This window comes from Abrus precatorius, unplaced genomic scaffold (genome assembly GCF_003935025.1).
Source record: "Abrus precatorius isolate BTA unplaced genomic scaffold, Abrus_2018 Scaffold8, whole genome shotgun sequence".
In the NCBI taxonomy this organism is placed as follows: Eukaryota; Viridiplantae; Streptophyta; class Magnoliopsida; order Fabales; family Fabaceae; genus Abrus; species Abrus precatorius.
Window position 1 is genome coordinate 4,271,187 of NW_020874428.1, and position 20,167 is coordinate 4,291,353.

The 20,167-nt window shown below is 31.4% G+C and overlaps 2 protein-coding genes across 5 annotated transcripts; one reads left to right on the forward strand and one right to left on the reverse strand.

Annotated features, from left to right (window-relative positions):
* Positions 1–1,925: 1,925 nt before the first annotated feature.
* LOC113847178 (piRNA biogenesis protein EXD1) lies at positions 1,926–7,754 on the forward strand. 3 transcript variants are annotated; one of them, XM_027476100.1, is made up of 10 exons: positions 1,926–2,112; positions 2,467–2,636; positions 2,930–3,061; positions 3,242–3,292; positions 4,997–5,093; positions 5,262–5,308; positions 5,729–5,945; positions 6,479–6,608; positions 6,726–6,768; positions 7,414–7,754. In XM_027476100.1, exons 1-10 carry the CDS (start codon positions 2,046–2,048, stop codon positions 7,486–7,488), a joined length of 1,029 nt encoding a protein of 342 aa, XP_027331901.1. In that variant the 5' UTR covers positions 1,926–2,045; the 3' UTR covers positions 7,489–7,754. The 3 variants fall into 3 exon arrangements, with proteins under 3 accessions (XP_027331901.1, XP_027331900.1, XP_027331902.1); XM_027476099.1 differs by having other exon boundaries at positions 1,936–2,112; positions 4,997–5,108; positions 7,414–7,649; XM_027476101.1 differs by having other exon boundaries at positions 1,936–2,092; positions 2,483–2,636; positions 7,414–7,649.
* Positions 7,755–10,201: 2,447 nt separating this feature from the next.
* LOC113846400 (clathrin interactor EPSIN 1) lies at positions 10,202–19,539 on the reverse strand. Of its 2 annotated transcripts, XM_027474602.1 has the most exons (12): positions 19,322–19,500; positions 19,137–19,188; positions 15,593–15,672; positions 15,379–15,457; positions 15,185–15,268; positions 14,923–15,068; positions 14,743–14,810; positions 14,562–14,709; positions 13,294–13,451; positions 12,379–12,572; positions 11,407–11,788; positions 10,348–10,876 (listed from the first exon to the last, which is right to left on the reverse strand). In XM_027474602.1, the coding sequence occupies exons 1-12, from the start codon at positions 19,360–19,362 to the stop codon at positions 10,641–10,643; spliced, it is 1,668 nt and encodes a 555-aa protein (XP_027330403.1). In that variant the 5' UTR covers positions 19,363–19,500; the 3' UTR covers positions 10,348–10,640. The 2 variants fall into 2 exon arrangements, with proteins under 2 accessions (XP_027330402.1, XP_027330403.1); XM_027474601.1 differs by having other exon boundaries at positions 10,202–10,876; positions 11,407–11,794; positions 14,562–14,810; positions 19,322–19,539.
* Between the last annotated feature and the right edge of the window lie 628 nt (positions 19,540–20,167).

Sequence of the window (20,167 nt, forward strand, 5' to 3'; positions counted from 1 at the left end):
ATTTCAAGAACTACATTTTTATATTTATAATTTGAAAAATTAATTTAATGTATATTTTAAGAATTAAAATAAACATTTGCTCAATTTTTTTATGCCAACGTTAAGTATTTTATTAAATCTTACAACACGTGAACATTGTAATATTATGATCTTAGTCAAATAGATTTCTTATATATTTTTTTGTAAAAATGATATTATATAGTTAGAAAATTTCTTAAAACTTTAATGCAATTAAGTTGAATGTAAAATGATTGCTGAATGAATATAATGATAGACATAACTTATTAAAATTAGTATATTAAAAGTGGTAACGAAACAAATTTATTGCCTGATTGTTTTGGAGTTAGAATCAGTAAAAGTTGATTTTGAGTAAACAAATCAACGATTAAAATAAAAGGAAGTACTGCGGCCAGCGGTGAATTTTATTTTTCCCCCGATTATACCATAATCAAATTTCAGTTTTAACCAATCAAACTCTTAGTTGCTCAACAAGGTAAAATCAATTTATTTATTTAGTTTTATTAACTTATTAACTTAGTTTAAAATAGAAACGACGATTTTTAAAAAGATTTAACCGACTATATAATTATTTTATTCCATCATTATGAATAAACTCAGGCCAAAATGTTGTACCAGCTACCAAATACAATTAGGCCGAACAGTTCTACCAAATAAAATTAGGCCTAAAAGTTGTCCCGGGAAAACTTCGTCAGCAAAATGAACCTCTTAATTTGCAACCAATTAGAATTGTGGATCCATCAAAATATATGAGGATGATAGTGTCTCCCTCTAATTGCTGGATCCTGATAATGGGTCAATGGTTAGCAAAAGAATGACTAAAAGATTGCGTTTTAAGATGAACAATTTTTACTTAATTTATTTAGACACCGAATAAAAAATAAAATTAATCGTTAAATTGATAATATATATATATAGAAGCGCTGGGGAGTGATCGTTGGTTGCGGGTTGTTCATTCTCAGTGTCAGGGATTCAGTGAAGCTCCATCTTCGTGAGGAGTGGGAAGAGCACTACATAAAAGCAAGATTCGATATGAATCTAAGTCGTCACTCTGATCATATTTTAAGGAAATAACTGTCAGTGTTTTAAAAGCTTTCCAATAAAATTAATAATACTTATTTTCTTTAAAATGAGTTAAAAAAAAATGTTTCAGTTATATATAATTTAATCCTTCCAAAGCAATTTCTTTCTTTCGTATTAAAGATAACATATTCAAAACTCAATCTTTCTTTCATAACACACTTGTTCTTTATTAATAAAAAAATTTATTCTATTTTATAATTTTTGTTAATTTTAATTCTTAAAATTAAATTTAAACATTTAAAATAAAACACTTTTAGGGAAAAATATATTTATTATATTAAAATTTTAAAAATATAATAAATATTTAAGTTAATATTTTATTTTGTTATTTTTATGATTTTTTAAAAAAACTAATAAAATACCAACGTTAATATTTTTATTATATATTATTTTTTACAAATATTTTTTAAAAAATTTATAAAATCATATTAAATATAAATTTTTTGTTTATTAAAATTTGATAATTTTTTTATTTTGTATCTTATTTTTTAAAAACAATTTTTTTTAATTTTTTAAAAACACATTTATTCATATAATTAATACTTATTTACAAATTAATTTTAACAGTTAAAAATTTATATTTTAATGTTTGTGTAAGTATTTTTCTTAAGTTTGAGTTCATTTCATTCATCTAACACAGTCAATATATTTATAAACAGTAATGGATAATCTAAAAATATTTATTAACGAAAACATTAAATAATATTTTTTCAGAGATAAAAAAAAAACGCGTTAAATATAAATACTAAATTTATAATTTTGCTTTGATTTTTTTTATTGCCCAAACACAGCGTTAAAGTGTTGACCGTTCGACGGGAGAACAGGTAGCTAATAGCATTCCATTTGGTTTGCCTTGTTCGATAGAAAAAGGGAGTGAGCAGAGCGGAGTGCAGAGCAACGAGTGTCTGTGTGTGTGATGTGGTTGGATATTGACTTCCAATCACATGGCTTCTTCTCTTCCCTCTTATTTCACACACCTTCCTCTTCCTTCACTTTCAACCTCTCACTCAGGTCACGCTCCTTTTCGCAACTCGCTTTTCACCTTTTCCTTCTCCATTTTCTGCTTCATGCGTTTCGTACATCGCGCTTCATTTAGGGTTTTAGCTTTCTTCAATCCACTCTTTGTTTCAAAAAATAAAAAATCTGATAACTCGCGGATTTCCAATTATGTGACAATTTGATCGGTTTAGTTTTTGTTTTTCAGCATGTTTGGATGAAGAAGAAGAATCGATTATTTTTGAAAAGCTATTTAACAATTGTACCTTCAAAATAAGTTGAATCATACACGCGTTAACATTGTTGTTTGAATTGTACTTGTTTTATCAGTTGCGGTGGAAATTGACGAATTCGATTTGCTATTATCAGGTGAGAAGCGCGTGGATGACGATGAATCGCGCGTTCCGATTCACATCGTGACCGTCGCGTCTCAACTTCCCGTTGAATTTTTGGAACCCTCGCCGCAATCGCAGCTTGTTATTGGTTTTGACTGCGAGGGTGTTGACTTGTGTCGCCATGGCACTCTCTGCGTAATGCAGGTCACCTACCTCTACTCTGTTGTGTTATTATTTATTTATTAATTGGTTTATTTTGGTGAATTTTCTGTGATTATTAATTAGTGTTTGCATAAATAGAAATAACTTATGTGTTAATAGCAGCAATATATTATTGCTCTGTTGTGTTATTATTTAATTTCCTATCGTGATTGTGGGGGGCTACGGACTGTGTTGTTTGTTTGAATTGCATTGTTTTTTGTTAAGTGTTGTTGTTGTTATTATGTTTGATCTTTGCAATTGGCAAAGGATTTCAGTTAAGTTTCATGTTTCTGCAGCTTGCATTTCGTGATGCTGTATACCTGGTTGATGCAATTGAAGGGGGAGAGGAGCTTATCAAAGCCTGTAAGCCTGCACTCGAGTCTAATTACATCACAAAAGTGATTCATGATTGCAAACGGGATAGTGAGGTCTCTGATTTATTTGATTGCTTCCTCCCCTGACCCTTCCTCTTTTGTAAATGTTGAAGTTTAGGGAACAAATAATGAGAGAAAAATAATAAAATGTTTGAGAGGCTTGACTTGTAATCTTGTCATTTCCCAATTTGACCTACCATTTAAAGCCCTTATTTACTTCTTGTTGTTTTCTAGGCATTGTACTTCCAGTTTGGCATCAAGTTGAACAATGTGGTGGATACCCAGGTGAGCTTTCATATTACTAGGCAGCCTTCACTATTCTTCTTTCTCATTCTTACAGGTCTTGTTAAGTGGACATAATAAATCACTTCCACTTTCACGATTTGCATGTATTTCTGGTTAGAAAAAACTTAAGTGTTTTGGTGCTGTTTTTTAGTCAAAGTTAGAGTTTACCTCGGTAAAAGGTCCACCTTTAGTGCTTTTTGCGGGTTACCTAGGAACCCTACTTTTTCTTCCTATCCTTGGATGCCACACATCTTTCCAGCTGGCGTTAGTGTATGTGCTTGGTTTTCTTCTCTGCTGTGTTTCATAATCTTCAATTAATGAATTGACCCTACCACTAGAGCTTGAGGATGCCAGTCAATTAATCCTCACAAGTGTTCCAGGAAACTCCCTTCCATGTGAGACCCATCTATGGTGGCCTTTTGGCCTCATGCCAGTATGTCAAACACCACCTTTACTAGCCATCAACTCAGATTGACCTGTCTCCCCATTTCTGGCCAATACCCAGCCAGGAATTGCCAGTTTTCAGTGTGTGGGAGCTCCTCTCTAGCCAATCTCCATGCATGCCACTCCAACATCACTGCTCAACTATGGTTCACCCTCTTTCCTCTATCTTAACATTGGTAAAACATTGAACACTGTTGGTGCTTTGTCTACTTTCGCCTGCTAGGAATACATTTACAACTGTATCAGTGTCATTCTATTCCTTCCCACACCTAAGCCTCAAGGACAAACTCAGACAGCAAACAACAGTACATCTGCTGCAGACGATAAATGGGTCTGCATACAGTTATGATTAGGATGCTTCAAATTTAGTTGTTGATTATAATCTTGAGCAGACTATCAAACAAATTATGTACATGAGCAGGGTAGTGGCAAAGTTGGTGTTCAAGCAGCTTACCATAATGTGTGCTGTAGATTATTTATATTATTATAATCCGGAAGCAGTAGGAGTTCCTGTGCTCGTTACTTGTAATAAAGGTAGTTGGACAACTAAAAACAGGTGGGATCACTTCTGGAGCTATTCTTGGAGCACATAAATATCTCCTTTGACTAATTTTACGCAAGACAATTTATAGCATTTGTTGAATCTCTGGAGTCTAGAATGTTGCAAACAATCCACAGAAGCTCTCACACTGTTGCTGGCCTATTTGAATCCAGTTTTTATTGGAGTCATCTTGTTCCTACTCTTTCTATTAGTAACTGTCTCTTGCTTATACAATGATTCTGTGGTGAAGTTTTACAAGGTTCAGGAATAATGTCTTAGATGCATTGTGTCACTGAAATGTAGTATGTGTAGCATGCGGGTTATGATTTAATTTTGGTTTTGTTGACAAAAGGTTAGTGTGGAAAAAACATATACCCATAGACATACAACTATACCACTGGTAACTTTTGAGGAATGATTTGTGCATGACCTAAACATTAACAGGGTTTCCCTCTTAGAAGAGTTATTCTTGAAGTGGGGCTTCTTTGCTTGTCCCTATCATTAGTGGTCCATTTGAATTGAAGTAATGTCTAAGGTTGGAAAGAGGTGAAAATTTTAATGCGATTAAGTTTAAGTTCCCTTAGCTATTTTCTTAACTTTATTTTCCTTTGTTAATATTATTAATTTTTCCATAGTATTCCTACACTTGCATAATGCGGTTGTATGTCTTCATCCTTGTGTTCTGTTGAGTCATTAATCATGTTTGTTGTTTGGTTCAGATTGCTTATTCACTTATAGAGGAGCAAGAAGGACGAAAGAGACTTCCAGATGACTACATTTCGTTTGTTGGTCTCCTTGCAGATACACGTTATTGTGGTACTGTGCGTCGTCGTATCCATTAAAATGTTTTTGGTTGGTCGAGGTTCTTTATGTTATTGACCACGTTATTCTAGATACAGATGATTAATAGTTACTAATAAGTTCTTTTAAGTTTTAAGTCATTTGGTTCATCCCTCCACATTCACTTTGAGGATTTGCATGTAGGCATATCATATCTTGAGAAGGAAGAAGTTCGTGTCCTCCTTCGACAGGTTGGTTTTAGAATAATCTTACTTGGTTGAAAAAAATAATATATTTTTGTTTCATATTCAAAAGTTAAAATTGTTGGCCAGCATGCATGTTTGATTTTATTATTTGATGTAATGTCCAAGGTTTGATTAGCACCAAACAAACAAACAATACAAAGTACAGACCATGTTACTAAAAAAAATTCTAAAGGAAAGAGTTAACAAAACACCATTAATCTGGATATGATGTCATTTTCATTTATTATGCTTCATAATTTGTGAATTTTATTTATCCACTTGTAGATATTGATTTGTATGTTCAGGTCATGGTCAATGAAAATAGTTTCATGGGCGATCAAAGTAGAAATAGGAATTGTTTATATGATCTACACAAAATCCAAATAATCTGTCATATTGTGATGTTATTTCTAATTTTTTTGTCAGGACCCCATGTTTTGGACATACAGACCTTTATCTGAACAGATGGTCCGTGCCGCTGCTGATGATGTTCGTTTTCTTCTCTTCATCTATCACCAAATGATGGAGAAATTAAATGAGCAGTCTTTATGGTATCTTGCAGTTCGTGGTGCCTTGTATTGCCGATGTTTCTGTGTGAACAGCAATGATTATGCAGATTGGCCATCTCTACCTCCAATTCCAGGTCTATAAAATCTGAATGAGAGCTCAAAAAATACATTTCCTTATTTATATATCATGAAATTATGAAACTAGATGGATACACTATGTTGCCATTTGCCTTTAAATTTCCTTTACTTTCCACCACGGTGTTTAATTTAAAATTTAAACAGTATGATGTATGATGTCAGTCATGATGTTTAACTTAAAGGTAATGACATAATTTGCAGATTATCATAAAAGAGTGAATATATGCAGCTTCTAAGTAAACTCATAAAGAGAGAAATTTGACATGAGACATGAACTGAAACTTCCTGGTGGGATTGGGGGGTTCTTACCTTTTTTAGTGTTGTTACTCCTCTTGCAGGTTCATATGTAAATTATATTATTCAGTGAAACTTTGGTCCATTTTGTTCATTAGCCTATATTACAATTGACAATGAAGTATTTCAATTTTAGCTTTCTGTGTAAATCTACTGTAATGATAACATTTATTCTAGGAATGCTTGTTTGATTGATTCATGCAATTGATTGTTTGAAGAATATGCTTTCCTGTAGATAAGCTTAAAGTTGATGGAAATGGTCCTGAGGAAGAAATTCTTTCAGTTCTTGATGTTCCACCAGGAAAGATGGGACGTGTTATTGGGAAAAAAGGGGCGACAATTTTGTCAATTAAGGATTCTTGCAAGTAATAATTTGTTCCTTTCCATTCCCCTGGTTTAGTAAATGCATACCTTTTTTGGTATATTAGTAAATAATTTGATCCGTTGTCTGTTTTAATTTTCAAATGCATTTGTTGGTTCAGTGCGGAAATTCTCATTGGAGGTGCCAAGGGCCCACCTGACAAGGTTGGTATATCAGCACCATGTGCCCTGTGCTTGATTTTTTATTTTTTAATTTGTGGTTTGGTATTGATTAATTACTACATCTATATACTATTTTTCCCTCTAGTTATTCCGTACCAGTACTCTGAGGACTTGCAGAAGGTGGTCTATTTCAATTTTTATTATTGTACACACCTATTACTGTCAATATTGCGTCTTAGACTTGCAACTGATCTTGTTACAATGGATTTGATTGAGAATCCCTATGATCTCCAGATCATTTTAGACTTAGGTCTCGTTTGAGTGAATTTATGGATAAGTCCTTGTAAGAGAAGGAAAAAAAAATATAAAAAATGAGCGAAGCTTCTCTCATAAATTAAAAATAACTCATCTCTTTATATTTTAAAGAAGTTAAATGATAACAGCTTGTAAAAAATAGTGAAGTATAAGTTAATTTTAATTTATGAGAGATATTTTATTTATTTTTTATGTTGTTTTTGTTCTCTTATAAGAACTTATTCACGAACTCATCCAAACAGGGCTTTGGTTAATCTGAAAAAGTTCATCTGCAAGGGTCATTCTATTATCTTTTCTTTTAATATGCTATTCCAACCACCTTTCTTCGTTCAATTTTGAACATAATTTGCACATGAAAACACTGTTATGCAGGTCTTCATCATGGGACCAGTGAAGCAGGTGAGAAAAGCCGAGGCCATGTTACGAGGTAGAATCTTGGATATGTAGTAAGGAAATGCTTTACTTCTCTGGCAACCAAACTTCTGCAATAAATTATTTTTCTGAGCCAATAGTTACTGGCTTACTGCCTCTGATACTTGGAATGAGGTAGTGAGATGGGTGTTGTTCAATACTTGGGGTTCTTTTTTCCATGGTTATATCTGCTGGAAAAGAGGGGGAAAATTAAAGAAAAAAAATATATCAAGTTTTAATCAACTAAACTGAATAAACTTTTTCAACTCAAATATTGAGAATTTTATTTCAGTACTTATCACTCTAACCTGACTCCTTTCCCCCTCACAAAATATATTTTTATTTTATTTATGGAATCTATATTCTAAATATATGCAACATTGAAGCGTTCACAAGCTCTTATTAGAAATGACAACTGAACTCAAATATGAAAATTACACACAATGAGTAAAGTTTTCACCCATCAAATCGATTTTTAAGTAAATGTATGTGTGCAAGAATGCGTACTATAATATCAAGAGTAAGTTAGTTCAACCTCTTTATTTACGCTTTTTGTAAAACTCTCCTCTATTTTTAAATGCTGTACAAAAACTCCCTATGTTTTTAAAATGTTACACTTTAGTCCAATTTTGATGTTGCACTTGATAGAATTCATTAGTGAATGATGCACAAAATCCTTTAAGTTAAATTTTAATTCGTTGCACAAATTTTTTGTGCTTTAACAACCCCCCCCCCCCTTTATTTTGTAAATGCTCAACACTCAAATGTGTTATGATTAAAAAATTAGAATTATAACTTACTAAGACAATGAAATTCTTTAAAAAGAATTACAGTAACACAGGAAATAAGTAAAAAAATGATTTTATATCTTAATTATTAAATACTTGGACAACATTTTAAAAATGTTACAATAATTATTTAAACTAATTGTTGTCATGGGGGCTATTTCTTAAACATTAATTACCAACTAACTGTAATAGGATCGAACAAAACATGTTTTCTTAGTTTAGTAGATGAAAAAAGGGTATTTTGAGGTTTTTAAAACGTACATTTAAAAAAATTAATTATGAAAGCATCGTAAGGGATATTTTGAACAAAATTAGGGTTCTGTGTAGGATTTAAAATTAGATAAATTGGGATAATAAAAGGTATTTTAGTCACTTTAATACAAAAGATAACAGTTTGATTATTAACTAATGGTTCTTTTAAGTGGATAAAAGTTGGACTAAAAGTGTAACATTTTTAAAACATAAGGGGTATGTAGGATTTTAAAGAGATGTTGTAAGTAGCGCAAAATAAGAAGAAGTTGGAGTAATATACTCTATTATCAATGTTGCTTGTACAATATAATTATTATATTTTATAATTATAATTTAAAATATTTTAAAGAATTTTGCATTTAAGTTAAATTTTGTTTATAATGTTTTATATTAGAAATTGTATTATCTTTAAATATATTTTAATTAAATTATATTTGGTACTTTTAATTGATGCTGTCAAACAAAAACATTGATTGATTTTATCCAAGTTAATTAAAATACAATAATGAGTTTTGAGAAATAGGTTCCAAACATTAAGGGCACAAGTATTAAAGTTGCTATTTTTGTAGGCATGGATGCTTATAAACATTTGGATATTTGGAGCAAATTTTACTTTTATTTTAAAAATAATTTTATATTTTTAAAAATAAAATATAATATAAATAATTTTTAAAAATAAAATATAATATAAATTTGTATTATATTATATTTTTAAACATTTAAAAAAAAATTAAACATGCTCTTGATATTTGTCTCTTAAAATTTATATTTAAAAACTTCATGTGAAATTTAAATTCAATTTTTTTAACTGAACCTCTTGATGTGAACTAGGGGATAAAAAAAAAAGAAGAGAAGAAAATTTAGGCTTTCATTATCGAATAAATTAGAATTTAACCAAAACTTTTCTTCCCTCACCGAATAAATCTTCATCTTGCTGTTTTCGCCGTTATTTTTTCTGTGCTACATTTCCTATCAATCTCACCTTTGGAAGGATAATCGAGGCAAATAGTTACAATAACGTAATCAATATGTGGAATGACTGAACCAATGAAAATGTAAAATCCACGATTATGAAAATAATGATTGCGGCAAAATCCTTGACCAATCAATACACACGCATGCATTGTAACGTGAATCAAGCTGGGTCCGAGACTATGTCTGAGAACTAACAAATAGATGACCAGCCTATTAAAATAGAAATTTGAGAACCAACATATAGATGACCAGCTTACTAAAATAGAAATTGAATGTCATCGACTCGGTGATTCGAGTTCGGGCAAATAAAACCAAATCATAAACCAGTAACCTCTTGGAGATTCAACTTCAAGTTTGAGACCCTACGATCCAATGGCTATTTTGAATTTGATTAATTTGAGTGAAATACTCAGTTATGAAGACAATGCTCTCAATGCGCATTTTAACTTCAAATTAGATTTATTAGACTTCGTTTCAGAGAAAAAAAAAAAAAAAAACCAACAATTAGATTCATTTGCTTGCAAAGATGCAGCAACTAAGGATATGTTTGTTTTCTATTTTAAAACTTGAAATCAAACATATCTTAAGATTTCAACTTCGAATTTTCCCAAATGATTTCTGCGCGGCAGCCCCGCTTGTCCACTATGCTCAAGGATTTATTTAACAGTTTCTGTTAAACTTGCGAATTAAATGAGATGACTAAAGATTATTTAGATGATAGCCTCCGCTTTAGTAGTGGCTCCACGCCCCTTTAAATTAAATAATTGGCATAAACACCAGATTAAGCAAGCAAGGAAGGTTCTGACACCAAAAAAGAATAAAAAAAAGCAAGCAAGAGAGGTTAAATGTTGAAGTTTGGCCCGACCGAACAAACAAGGGGAAATAAGCTTTCATATGTTTATCTCTAAGCGATGGCTAACATGTCAACAGCAACCTTATTGTTGACGCGGATATTTTACAACCCATAAGTAGTGCCACCATATATTTCACTACAGTCTGCGGGAAATTGCAATCAATCAAGATGTAAACAGCGTTTTAGACGCAACAGTAACTTAAAATTTAACATAATATAATCACAAGTACAAAACCATGCCAAAAGGTGACAAGCTCGGTAACGCCTACACACAAAGAATGAAGGAAAATGTGACAGGATGAGTGTAAAATTTGAGAATGTTACTTTTGGAACCCACCAAATTGATATTGTTGGCTGCTAAGGTTTGAGAATATGTCGTCTCCAGCTGCTGGCTGTGAAGGAGTGAATTGATATTGTTGGTTTGACATACCAAGACCAGATCCTGAACCCATAGCTCTCCCCATGAAAAATGAAGGTGGAGGGCCTTTCTCCCTTTCATCTGATCCATCGCTCAATCCGCCCACAATCCCAACATCTGCAAGGGATACTTTCTTGGCTGCAAAACAATACAAGAAAATTACAGAAGCTACTCAAATAATTGGCAAATTAGGGGGAAAATGAAAAATGTGCTCGTACGGTTTTAAGCACAATTTTACTTAATAGGCAAATAAACAGAACAAATTGCTCTCTGGAGTACATTTATTTGAGCGCATCGTTTAGCTCATTGATTCATGATAGTGGTCATGCATAGGGAGCAAGGGGGAAATGGATGAACAAACAAGTGGTTTACTGGGATCATCCAACCAAATTCATGTACACATCTTTAAGCCAGGGACTTGGGCATCTTTAAGATATCATATACAAGAATGCAATGGATTAACCACAGTGAGAGGCACAATATCCTGTCCCAGAAGGCTAAAACCCTGATGAATAAATTGTGCTCGACTGTACTCTTAAAGGAAAAGGATCATAAAACTACAGATTATTTAATATGCAGTAATGCAGATATAGGGAACAAAATTGAAACATATCACAAATGTATTATGCAGTGGAAAGCTGACAAAGTATCCAGGCAAATACACTTACGAGCAGTTATATTGAGATCAATCAGTCCACGGCTTAGTGAATCAGCCCAGATGCCAGACTTCACCTGGAAAGTATCCTTTTTAGGTGAAACTTTAGAGTCTGCTAAGGATTGACCATTTATATTATCATGCTTGCTATCACTGACAACATTATTGGAAGGCTGTGAAGATACAGAATCGGATTGAGATGTAAAGTCACCAAAAATATCAGATCCATCAAAATTATTAAGAGGAACAGCAGCAAAGGGATCAAATGTGCTGTTATTCATAGGACCAGAGTTCTCTGACTTGATGTCTGGCTGCTCTACTCGTTCAGGAATAGAAAACAAGTCAACTGTTGGTGTAACAGAAGGAATGGCTGGTTGCGAAGAAAATAGATCCACCTCAGCCTTCAAGCACAATCAATAAGAAACAAAAAGGAATGGAATTTTAGCAGTGTGACAGAAAAATGTGGGGAAAGAGGGTAAACCGGCAAATCCATTCTTCTCTCGAATGTCTCCCATGATTAATTCAGAATCACAATTAAAAAATTTTAGGATGAACAATTTTTTTTTCACATGCAATTAATACACTTAGAACAATATGAAAACTTTTTACATCACTAATAGTTGTAAATGGTGCACCTTGCCCTTCATCTTGATTCCCCTCCCTATCCATAAAAGCACGCAAATTTCTACAGTTTACCGTAACTATAATCTCCAAAACATAATTTTGAAAATGAAATATCATAATTCAACATAGAGAATAGACCAATATATTTAATTTAACGAAGTACAGTGAAGTCAATTGATCATATTTGAGCAACATTCTCATTTTTGGGGGCACCAATGATCATGGGTGAGGTAGGTATTGAGCTTAGGACCTAATTAATAGTAGAGATTTATTCCATTAAACCAGTGAGTGATTGGCAGCTGCCAGCAGACATGACAAGAAAATCAAACTAACACTAAAATTAGAGATGATGAAATACAACCTGTGGTTGAGAACTAGCTCCTTTGTCCTCATGAGGTGCTGCTGATACAAATGTTGCATCTGCAAAGAGATCGACCTCCGACACATTATTAGTTGCTGGCTTCTCTACAGGAACAGATGTTGGAGCATCCATAAGGTCACCAATTAAATCTTGTCCAAAGAGATCAACCTGATTAGAGCTTGTGGCTGAAGCCTCTGTTGAAAAGAAAAAACAATTCCATATCATTTAAAAGGAAAAGTAATCCTGCCCCCAAATATTTAGTCAAATACTCAATTCAACTTTTCTTTCTTTTTTTTGGGCAGTGCCTGGTGGGAGAGGGGGTGTAAAACTTACAGCATAAAACACCTTTGTTTATTGGTTGTTTCAGCACCAAATGGCCTTAGTTTGTCAGTATAAGAAAAAACAAAGCAGGTCACAATCAAAGAAAGGAAGCAAAGGGCATTAACTAGTTTGCAGTCAACTTAATGGTGACAAGTCTACAGAGATAATTGATTCTACCAGACATTATACAGGACTTTGAAGGCTTGTATGTGCAATTTGCATACGTGTCACATATAAATTAAAATGTGCACCACAATAGTAGTTTACTCTCAACTTTTTAATATTTCTACTAAATGAATGGAATCACTGAATCAGTATGTGCTATTACAAACAAAGCAGGTCATGCTCAAAGAAGGGCTAGAAAGGGGTTTAGGTATAGTTTGTAGTCAGCTTCACACTGAAAAATCAGAAAAGCAAAGTCTACAGATAATTGATTCTACCACCAGTATGTGGAATTTGGAAGGCTTGTGCTTGTAAGTACGAGTAGCAGGTGCATCACACACATAACAAAATGAGCATCATGGTAATTTATACTCCACATAAATTAATAGATCAATGGAATCAACAACTGCACTGTTGGAGACTAATACTTACTAGTAGAAGTTCCTCTTGGATCAAAATCATCCATGTCATCCTCAGTATTGTTTGCAGGTACACTTGAACTTTGAGAAGAAACTGAACCATAATTATCATAGACTTTTGCATTAGTTGATGATTTTGATACTCTAGGTGACATATTCTCCTGACTTTTGCTGCAAGATAGACATTCTTGCATAAGAATAAGGGCAATATAGTCATTGCAGTATAAACAGACAAAATGCATCCAAATCCAGTGCAAAGGTCAAAATTGTGATGAGCATCTAAAACATTAACCAAGTTTCCCACTTAAAAGTATTGTCAAAAGTCAAAACAAGCTTGCTGAACTAGGCAAGGATAAGTCCAGATCAAAGGCTTGAGCCTGGACATGTGTCCTACAATGGACATGTTTTTAACTCAGCACAAAATATTTAACTTCCTTTTATTTATGTACACTTCTCTAATATTTAATAGATCCATAAGATAAAACAACTTCTGATGTTAACAAATATATAAAAGTATAAACCTTCTAGAAAGCAAAGAGGGGCAAATTACAAAGAGTGCAGGCCTTATGTCATCCACATTTAAAGAGGTGCTTTTCGCATTATCATTCATTTTCAATTAATATTATGCTTTTATGAAGAACAAGTAAAAGTAACGAAGTCTGAGGTTTCATTTTGCAAACTCCAAGGTAAAGGGAAGATAAAAATTAAAACAATTTATGGATACATAAAAATATTCATGGGATATATCCCAAGTTAAATTGCAATGTGCAGACAAGAGATTGCATGCCTGTATGCTTATTATGAATGAATCATTATTTAGTAAAAAATTTCTATTCCTCAGTTTTGTGTCACTCCCTATTCATTCCTCTCTGATTTTCCCTCTCAGAACTTATGCTATGGTGCTTATGATATTATCCTTCAAGTATGTAAGTTGTGATACACATATACTTGTGGTGATTTTTATTTCTTACAATACTTTTACACTTTATTATTCTCGATATATGTTATTATATTTTATCATTATATTCTGTAAATTTTTCAGTCTACTTTTTGTATACTTATCATTTTATTTTAGTATAGCCATGTTGCTTCCAACATAGGGTGCAATGCCATCTGGCATTAATAACTAAATGTATACACCAAGTTCTAGACTAGTCACTAGTTGCTCCAACGTCAAACATACCTAAGCTCACATCAATATACTCCAATTATAGTATGGAACAATCATAAAATACATTTACCATTATTTGTAGACCATAATAGCAGTCAGACATGCCCTACCTGACAGAACGTGCAGAACCCTTCTTGAAAGAGTTCTCTTGATCATCACTTGCAATGGCATGGCGTGATTTTCCAGGGTAATCATTTTCATCCTTTTGTTCTTCATAGGACCCCTTGTCTCTATAGCTATCACTAAACCTGTCACCATCTCTAGAACCAAAGCCTCCATATTTACCACTACTCTGATAGCTGCCATATGAGGATGAACCAGACTTGTATGTGATTCCACTAGAAGAAACTCCAACATACCTAGATTAAGCACCCAAACCAAAACAAGAAAATTATTTTTTGACTTCACAATCAATAGTAGCTTTGTCAACCTCATAATTCAGGGATGAAAATTTTGATAAATTTGACCTACTTGTCACGGTTGGCAGCAGCTTTATTTCTGGCTTCATGTATCTTATCTCTATCATTCAAAAGGGACACAATATTTTCTGCCTTCTTCCGGACATTGAGTCCGACATCCTTCCCACTAGGCTCAACATATTCAAAGCTAGAAAGTGCCTTTAACAATCAAAAGTAAACAATGATTATGTAAGAAAATGATCTTTTATTCTGCTTGCCAGCACTGTTGTTAATTGCAAGAAAAAAAAAGTTCAATACAAGGGAATGGCTCTTACTGAGATCTGAAAAGTATGTTCTATAATGTCATCAACCGCTCGTTCAGATCCATGTCCAACCAAATACTCTATAACAGCTAATGCCTGACATAAAATTAATTGAAGTTACTAAAAGAAAAGCATGTTGTATGTATCAACATAGAAAATGCCAAAAAGCCTTATTTGGAAGTACATGGTTATTTGGAAAGTGTTACCTTGTATACATAACGCCAATCTTTTCCAGTTTCACCCAGTCTTGTCCAAAGGACATTCATGACCATCTGACATTCAGTGCTGAAAGTACGGCATAAAAAATCAATTTACTTGAAAGAAATATCAGAAAATTTCTCAAAATATGAAAACAGAAAAAAAAAAAAAAAAAAAAAGCAAAAAAGCAATGCAATCATAAAAGAGATGGATGTCTGTTACAATTTTTTGGTGGCCTGTGCAATCTCTGCCAGTGCAGTACCATGAGGACCCCAAGGTTCATTATCAGTTGCATCCAATACCTAAATTATGAAAAATGGTAAAACACTTAATAAAATAATATCAGTGGATTAGATTGACAGGAACCAACATGCTGCATTTTTAATTTTTCAATCATATAGTTATAAAAAATTAATATTGTTATAATAATGAAAACAAAGTATTTAAAATATTTTAATTTTAACATTAAAAATAAAAAAAAACAGAAAGAGACAGGAGATATGAGGAACAGTTTTCATTTTTCAATCAAGTAGGGGACAGTATTCAACCATGTAAGAGGGGCAGTTATTTTATTTATGAATATAAATAAAAATAATAATAACAGAAAAATGTATTAAAAAATGTGAATGAAATTCGCTTTATTAAGTAGTACATTTATACTTGAAGTTTGAAGATACATTTGCAGTCTATGTTTGTGGAGGAGCGCCACAACATATGATTCATCTCATAGTAACTTCACATAGATCACCACATTATGGTTAAGTAGAAAATAGAAAAGACAAACATGATTGTTAACTTCAAAATTGAAATCTAACAACAAATTAGATGAACGATTATTATTTACAACACTCCATATCTATCTGAGAATGTTATGTCATACACGAAGTTCCTCCCTTTACAGTCAGAAACCTGCCATCTCCATCAGTGACTGGTAAGCCCAAAACTAACAAATTTCCAACAACCATCTATACATGCAGTCAGGGTCATGGGTAGATCTTAAAATAGAGAGAAAAGAACATACATCAAGGCATCTTTCTTCTTAAGAGACTACAAAACTTCTGTAAACTGGGGTCAGAACTTTCAAGGACCAACTCTACCAAAAGCTTTAGATATTTGATGAAGGCCTGAAGTTGATTTATAAATTAAAGAATAAAGACCATGTCAATGATCAACTTCAACCAAAAGCTTAAATTATTCTGTTCTTAACAAGAAGAAAACAAGTAACATCTGGCCTTTGTTTTGGAAGTTGAAAGGCAGAGGCAACTTTGTAATATGATTTGAAATTTTTGAAATGAAGACAGGAAAGGGCTAGTGCACAGTTAGCCCATGTGGTTGGATGTTAAGATCCAATTGCAAGATATATGACAGAAGTAACACATTGTAAGTATGGGATTCTATGCAGAGTTTATAAAGCTTTGGCTATCCATAGGGATGGCAATGGGTAGGGTATAGGTAGGGAACTATAGTACCCATCTCTATACCCGTATTTTAAAAAGATATCCATACTCAAACCCATATCTGCATGAGTATGAATATTAATCCCAGTATCCGTACCCTCTGAGTACCCGCATACCTATTTTATACCCATTACCTGCACTTGTTTGAGAAAAAAATATTTATAAAGAAAAATATGTTTATATAACTTCACATAAGCAGCCTAATAATACAAAAAATCAATATGTAGTTGCCGAACAAGGTACAAACATAGATAAAAAAAATAAATATTCAAAAATTACAAGTGATAAATGTATTTTAATACAATAATTTTTTAAACTAAAATTCTTAGAAACAATAAGCGAAACTAAATACACAAGTTATTTGTTGGCAATGACCCTATCTTGTGTGAGATTCTATTGATCATTAACATCAGAGCGACAACGAAATAGATCTTCACAATAAGTAGCCTTTCATGTGGATAACTTGATGACTTCTTGTGGCAACTAACTATAATGAATAATGTTTCATAATTGCTAAGGTTTAATGAGATTGAGAATTAGAGTAGAGTTAGAACAGAGGAGTTTATGTACTAACAACGAAAAGTGAATACATACAAATTTTTTTTAACTTTTGAATTTGAAATTGTAAGAAAAATAACTGATTTATTTAAAATAATAATAATATAATTAATATATATTAATAGTAGTATTTTTAACTCATGTACTATACAAAAGTATTTTGTCAAAAATATAAATTTTTAAAAAATTATTTTAATGAATTAAATATTTATAATGTATATAAATTTTAAAAGAAAGAATTTGAATAAAAAAATAAATGGTCACAATAAATTTTATAATAAAGAAATATGTGTATATCAAAAAATTATACTTTTTTATTTGAAGAAAAAATTAACAAATAAGAATTAATAATATTTTTTTATATTTTATATCTTTTCAAAAACTTCTTTGAATGTAAATAAATAATAAGAATAATATTATTTAGATTCAATATATTATAGTTGTGCTTGTAATGCACATGTTGCATAAAAAATATTATTTTAAATTAAAATATAAAAAAAAATTTAAATATTATCAATAAATAATATGCTTACGGTAATAGTAGGTGATTATAAAATTTATAAAATATTTATAACATGTTTATTATTTATCATTCATTTTATGATTTAAATATTAATATGATTTTATTAACAAAAATATTTGTGTGAAAAATATTTTATATGTGTGTCATATATAAATAATATTTTTAAAAAAAGTCAATCTCATATCAACTATATAATAACTAAATTATATTAGCCTAATTAAACTATATAAAATAGTAAATATATTTTTATATTAATCTTATATAACTTCATATAAATAATATAATAATATAAAAATTTAATACATAATTGTAGAACAAAATTCAAGCATATATATATATATATATATATATATATATATATATATATATATATATAAAAACGAGATGGGTACTTAGATACTCATACTTACACCCATCTCTATTAAAATTTACGAGTATTTACCTATATCCATACTCATATAGGAGTAAATACTCTATCCATTGTAGATAAATTTTGCCCGTGTCCATCGGGTACTTTACCTATTGTCATCCCTAGTTATCCACCTACAATGACTAGCTTTGTGTTTTGGTTTTCCAAAAGTTTTAATATTGAGCAACTTGAAGATGTCTAATCCTAAATGTGATGGGCAGGTTAAGATGTCTTATGTAAGCTTTTGAAAGTGAGTTTTATCAGTCTGTTTCTAAATAATTATTGATCTTTTGTTTCCAAGCATGTTTATTAAATTTGAAAAATCAAAATGAGAAATAGAAAATCAAAACAACAAATGCTTCCTTAAAGTTTAAACTTAAAGTTTGAGAGTATTTTTTTTGGGTACAACAGTAGCCACAATGTTTATACTTATAACCTCATGCAAACTACCCAAGCTCCTGACTACTAGCTCAATCCCAGTGCCCTTTACATTTTGTGAATATATGAAATCAGGCAGTTATCCAACATCATGTGGCATCAACAAAATTTATTCGAAAATTGCGTGATAATAGATAGGTAGGAAAGTACTGTGTCGCAATCAATCCTCATAGGCGCTCCATTCAAATCAATGTTAGAGAAACGCAGAAATCCTTATAGGAAAAATACATTAATATTAAATGTGATTCGCTTACTCTAACAATGGATACTCAAATCGAAATACCATAATTTCTTAGAAACTAAAAAAATTAAAGGGGAAATTGTAAGATTTTCGACGAAATCTATGCAATTAGAGCAAATTGGCAACAAGCAGAGTGTTACCTTCTGTTCGATTTCGGGAACCTTGAGCACTTTCAGATTCACCTCTCTCTTTCTGTTTTCGCAAAAGCAATCGCAATCATAAGAACAAGATGATTTAATATTCGAATAGGAGATTGAAATAGATTTTGATTTTGAAGGAAAAGTGAAAATTGCAATGCAAAACAATGAAGGATTAAAAGGCTCACATTTCTCGAACGGTTTGATCGAAGACTTTCATGAAATCCATGGTGGATCTATGAACGAAACGTTGTGGATCTGATCTGATCTGAAGAAAAAGGTAACAAAATAGAAAGGGGTAATGTTAATTGCAGCAAATTGGATTTCTGATGGCTATGCTTCCAGTAGCAAGGATTTGAGATCTAATACACTCTTGTCGTTCTTTTATTTTTTATTTCTCTTTTATCCCCACACATTTTATTTTATTTTTTATTTATGTTTTATCTAGTACTCCGGTCCTCCTAATCAGAGTGCTGGTCAGGTAAAATTGGGGCCTAAAGTGATTTACCCTTTTTCTATTTTGATAAGGCTTTTCTATTTTGTTACCTTTTTTAAGAATAAATTCTTTAGGTGTTTGGGTTGTTAGACTTTAATCTAGTTTCTATTTTGTTTTTGAGCTTTTAAGTTTCGTTTATTAAAAATAATAAAATAGAAGATAATATTAAAAAAAAATTTGTATAAGTTGAAATTTTTATTTCATTATTTTTATTTTATAATATTATTTATTTTATTTTTTAAATACTTAAAAGTATACAACTAAGTCCTACCATTGAAATTTTTTTTTTATTTACACATATCCAAACTACAAATTAGTTTACAAAATTATAATTTAAACGGCAAATGTTTTGTATTTTAAATGAATATTTTTAAATATAATAAATTTTTTTAACTAGTTTAAAGTTACAAGAATAATAATTTTAAAAAATTAAAGGAAATTAATTTAAAATATAAGTATTTAAGATTTAAGATATATATATATATATATATATATATATATATATATGTTTCTATATTAATATTTAAATACAAAAGGC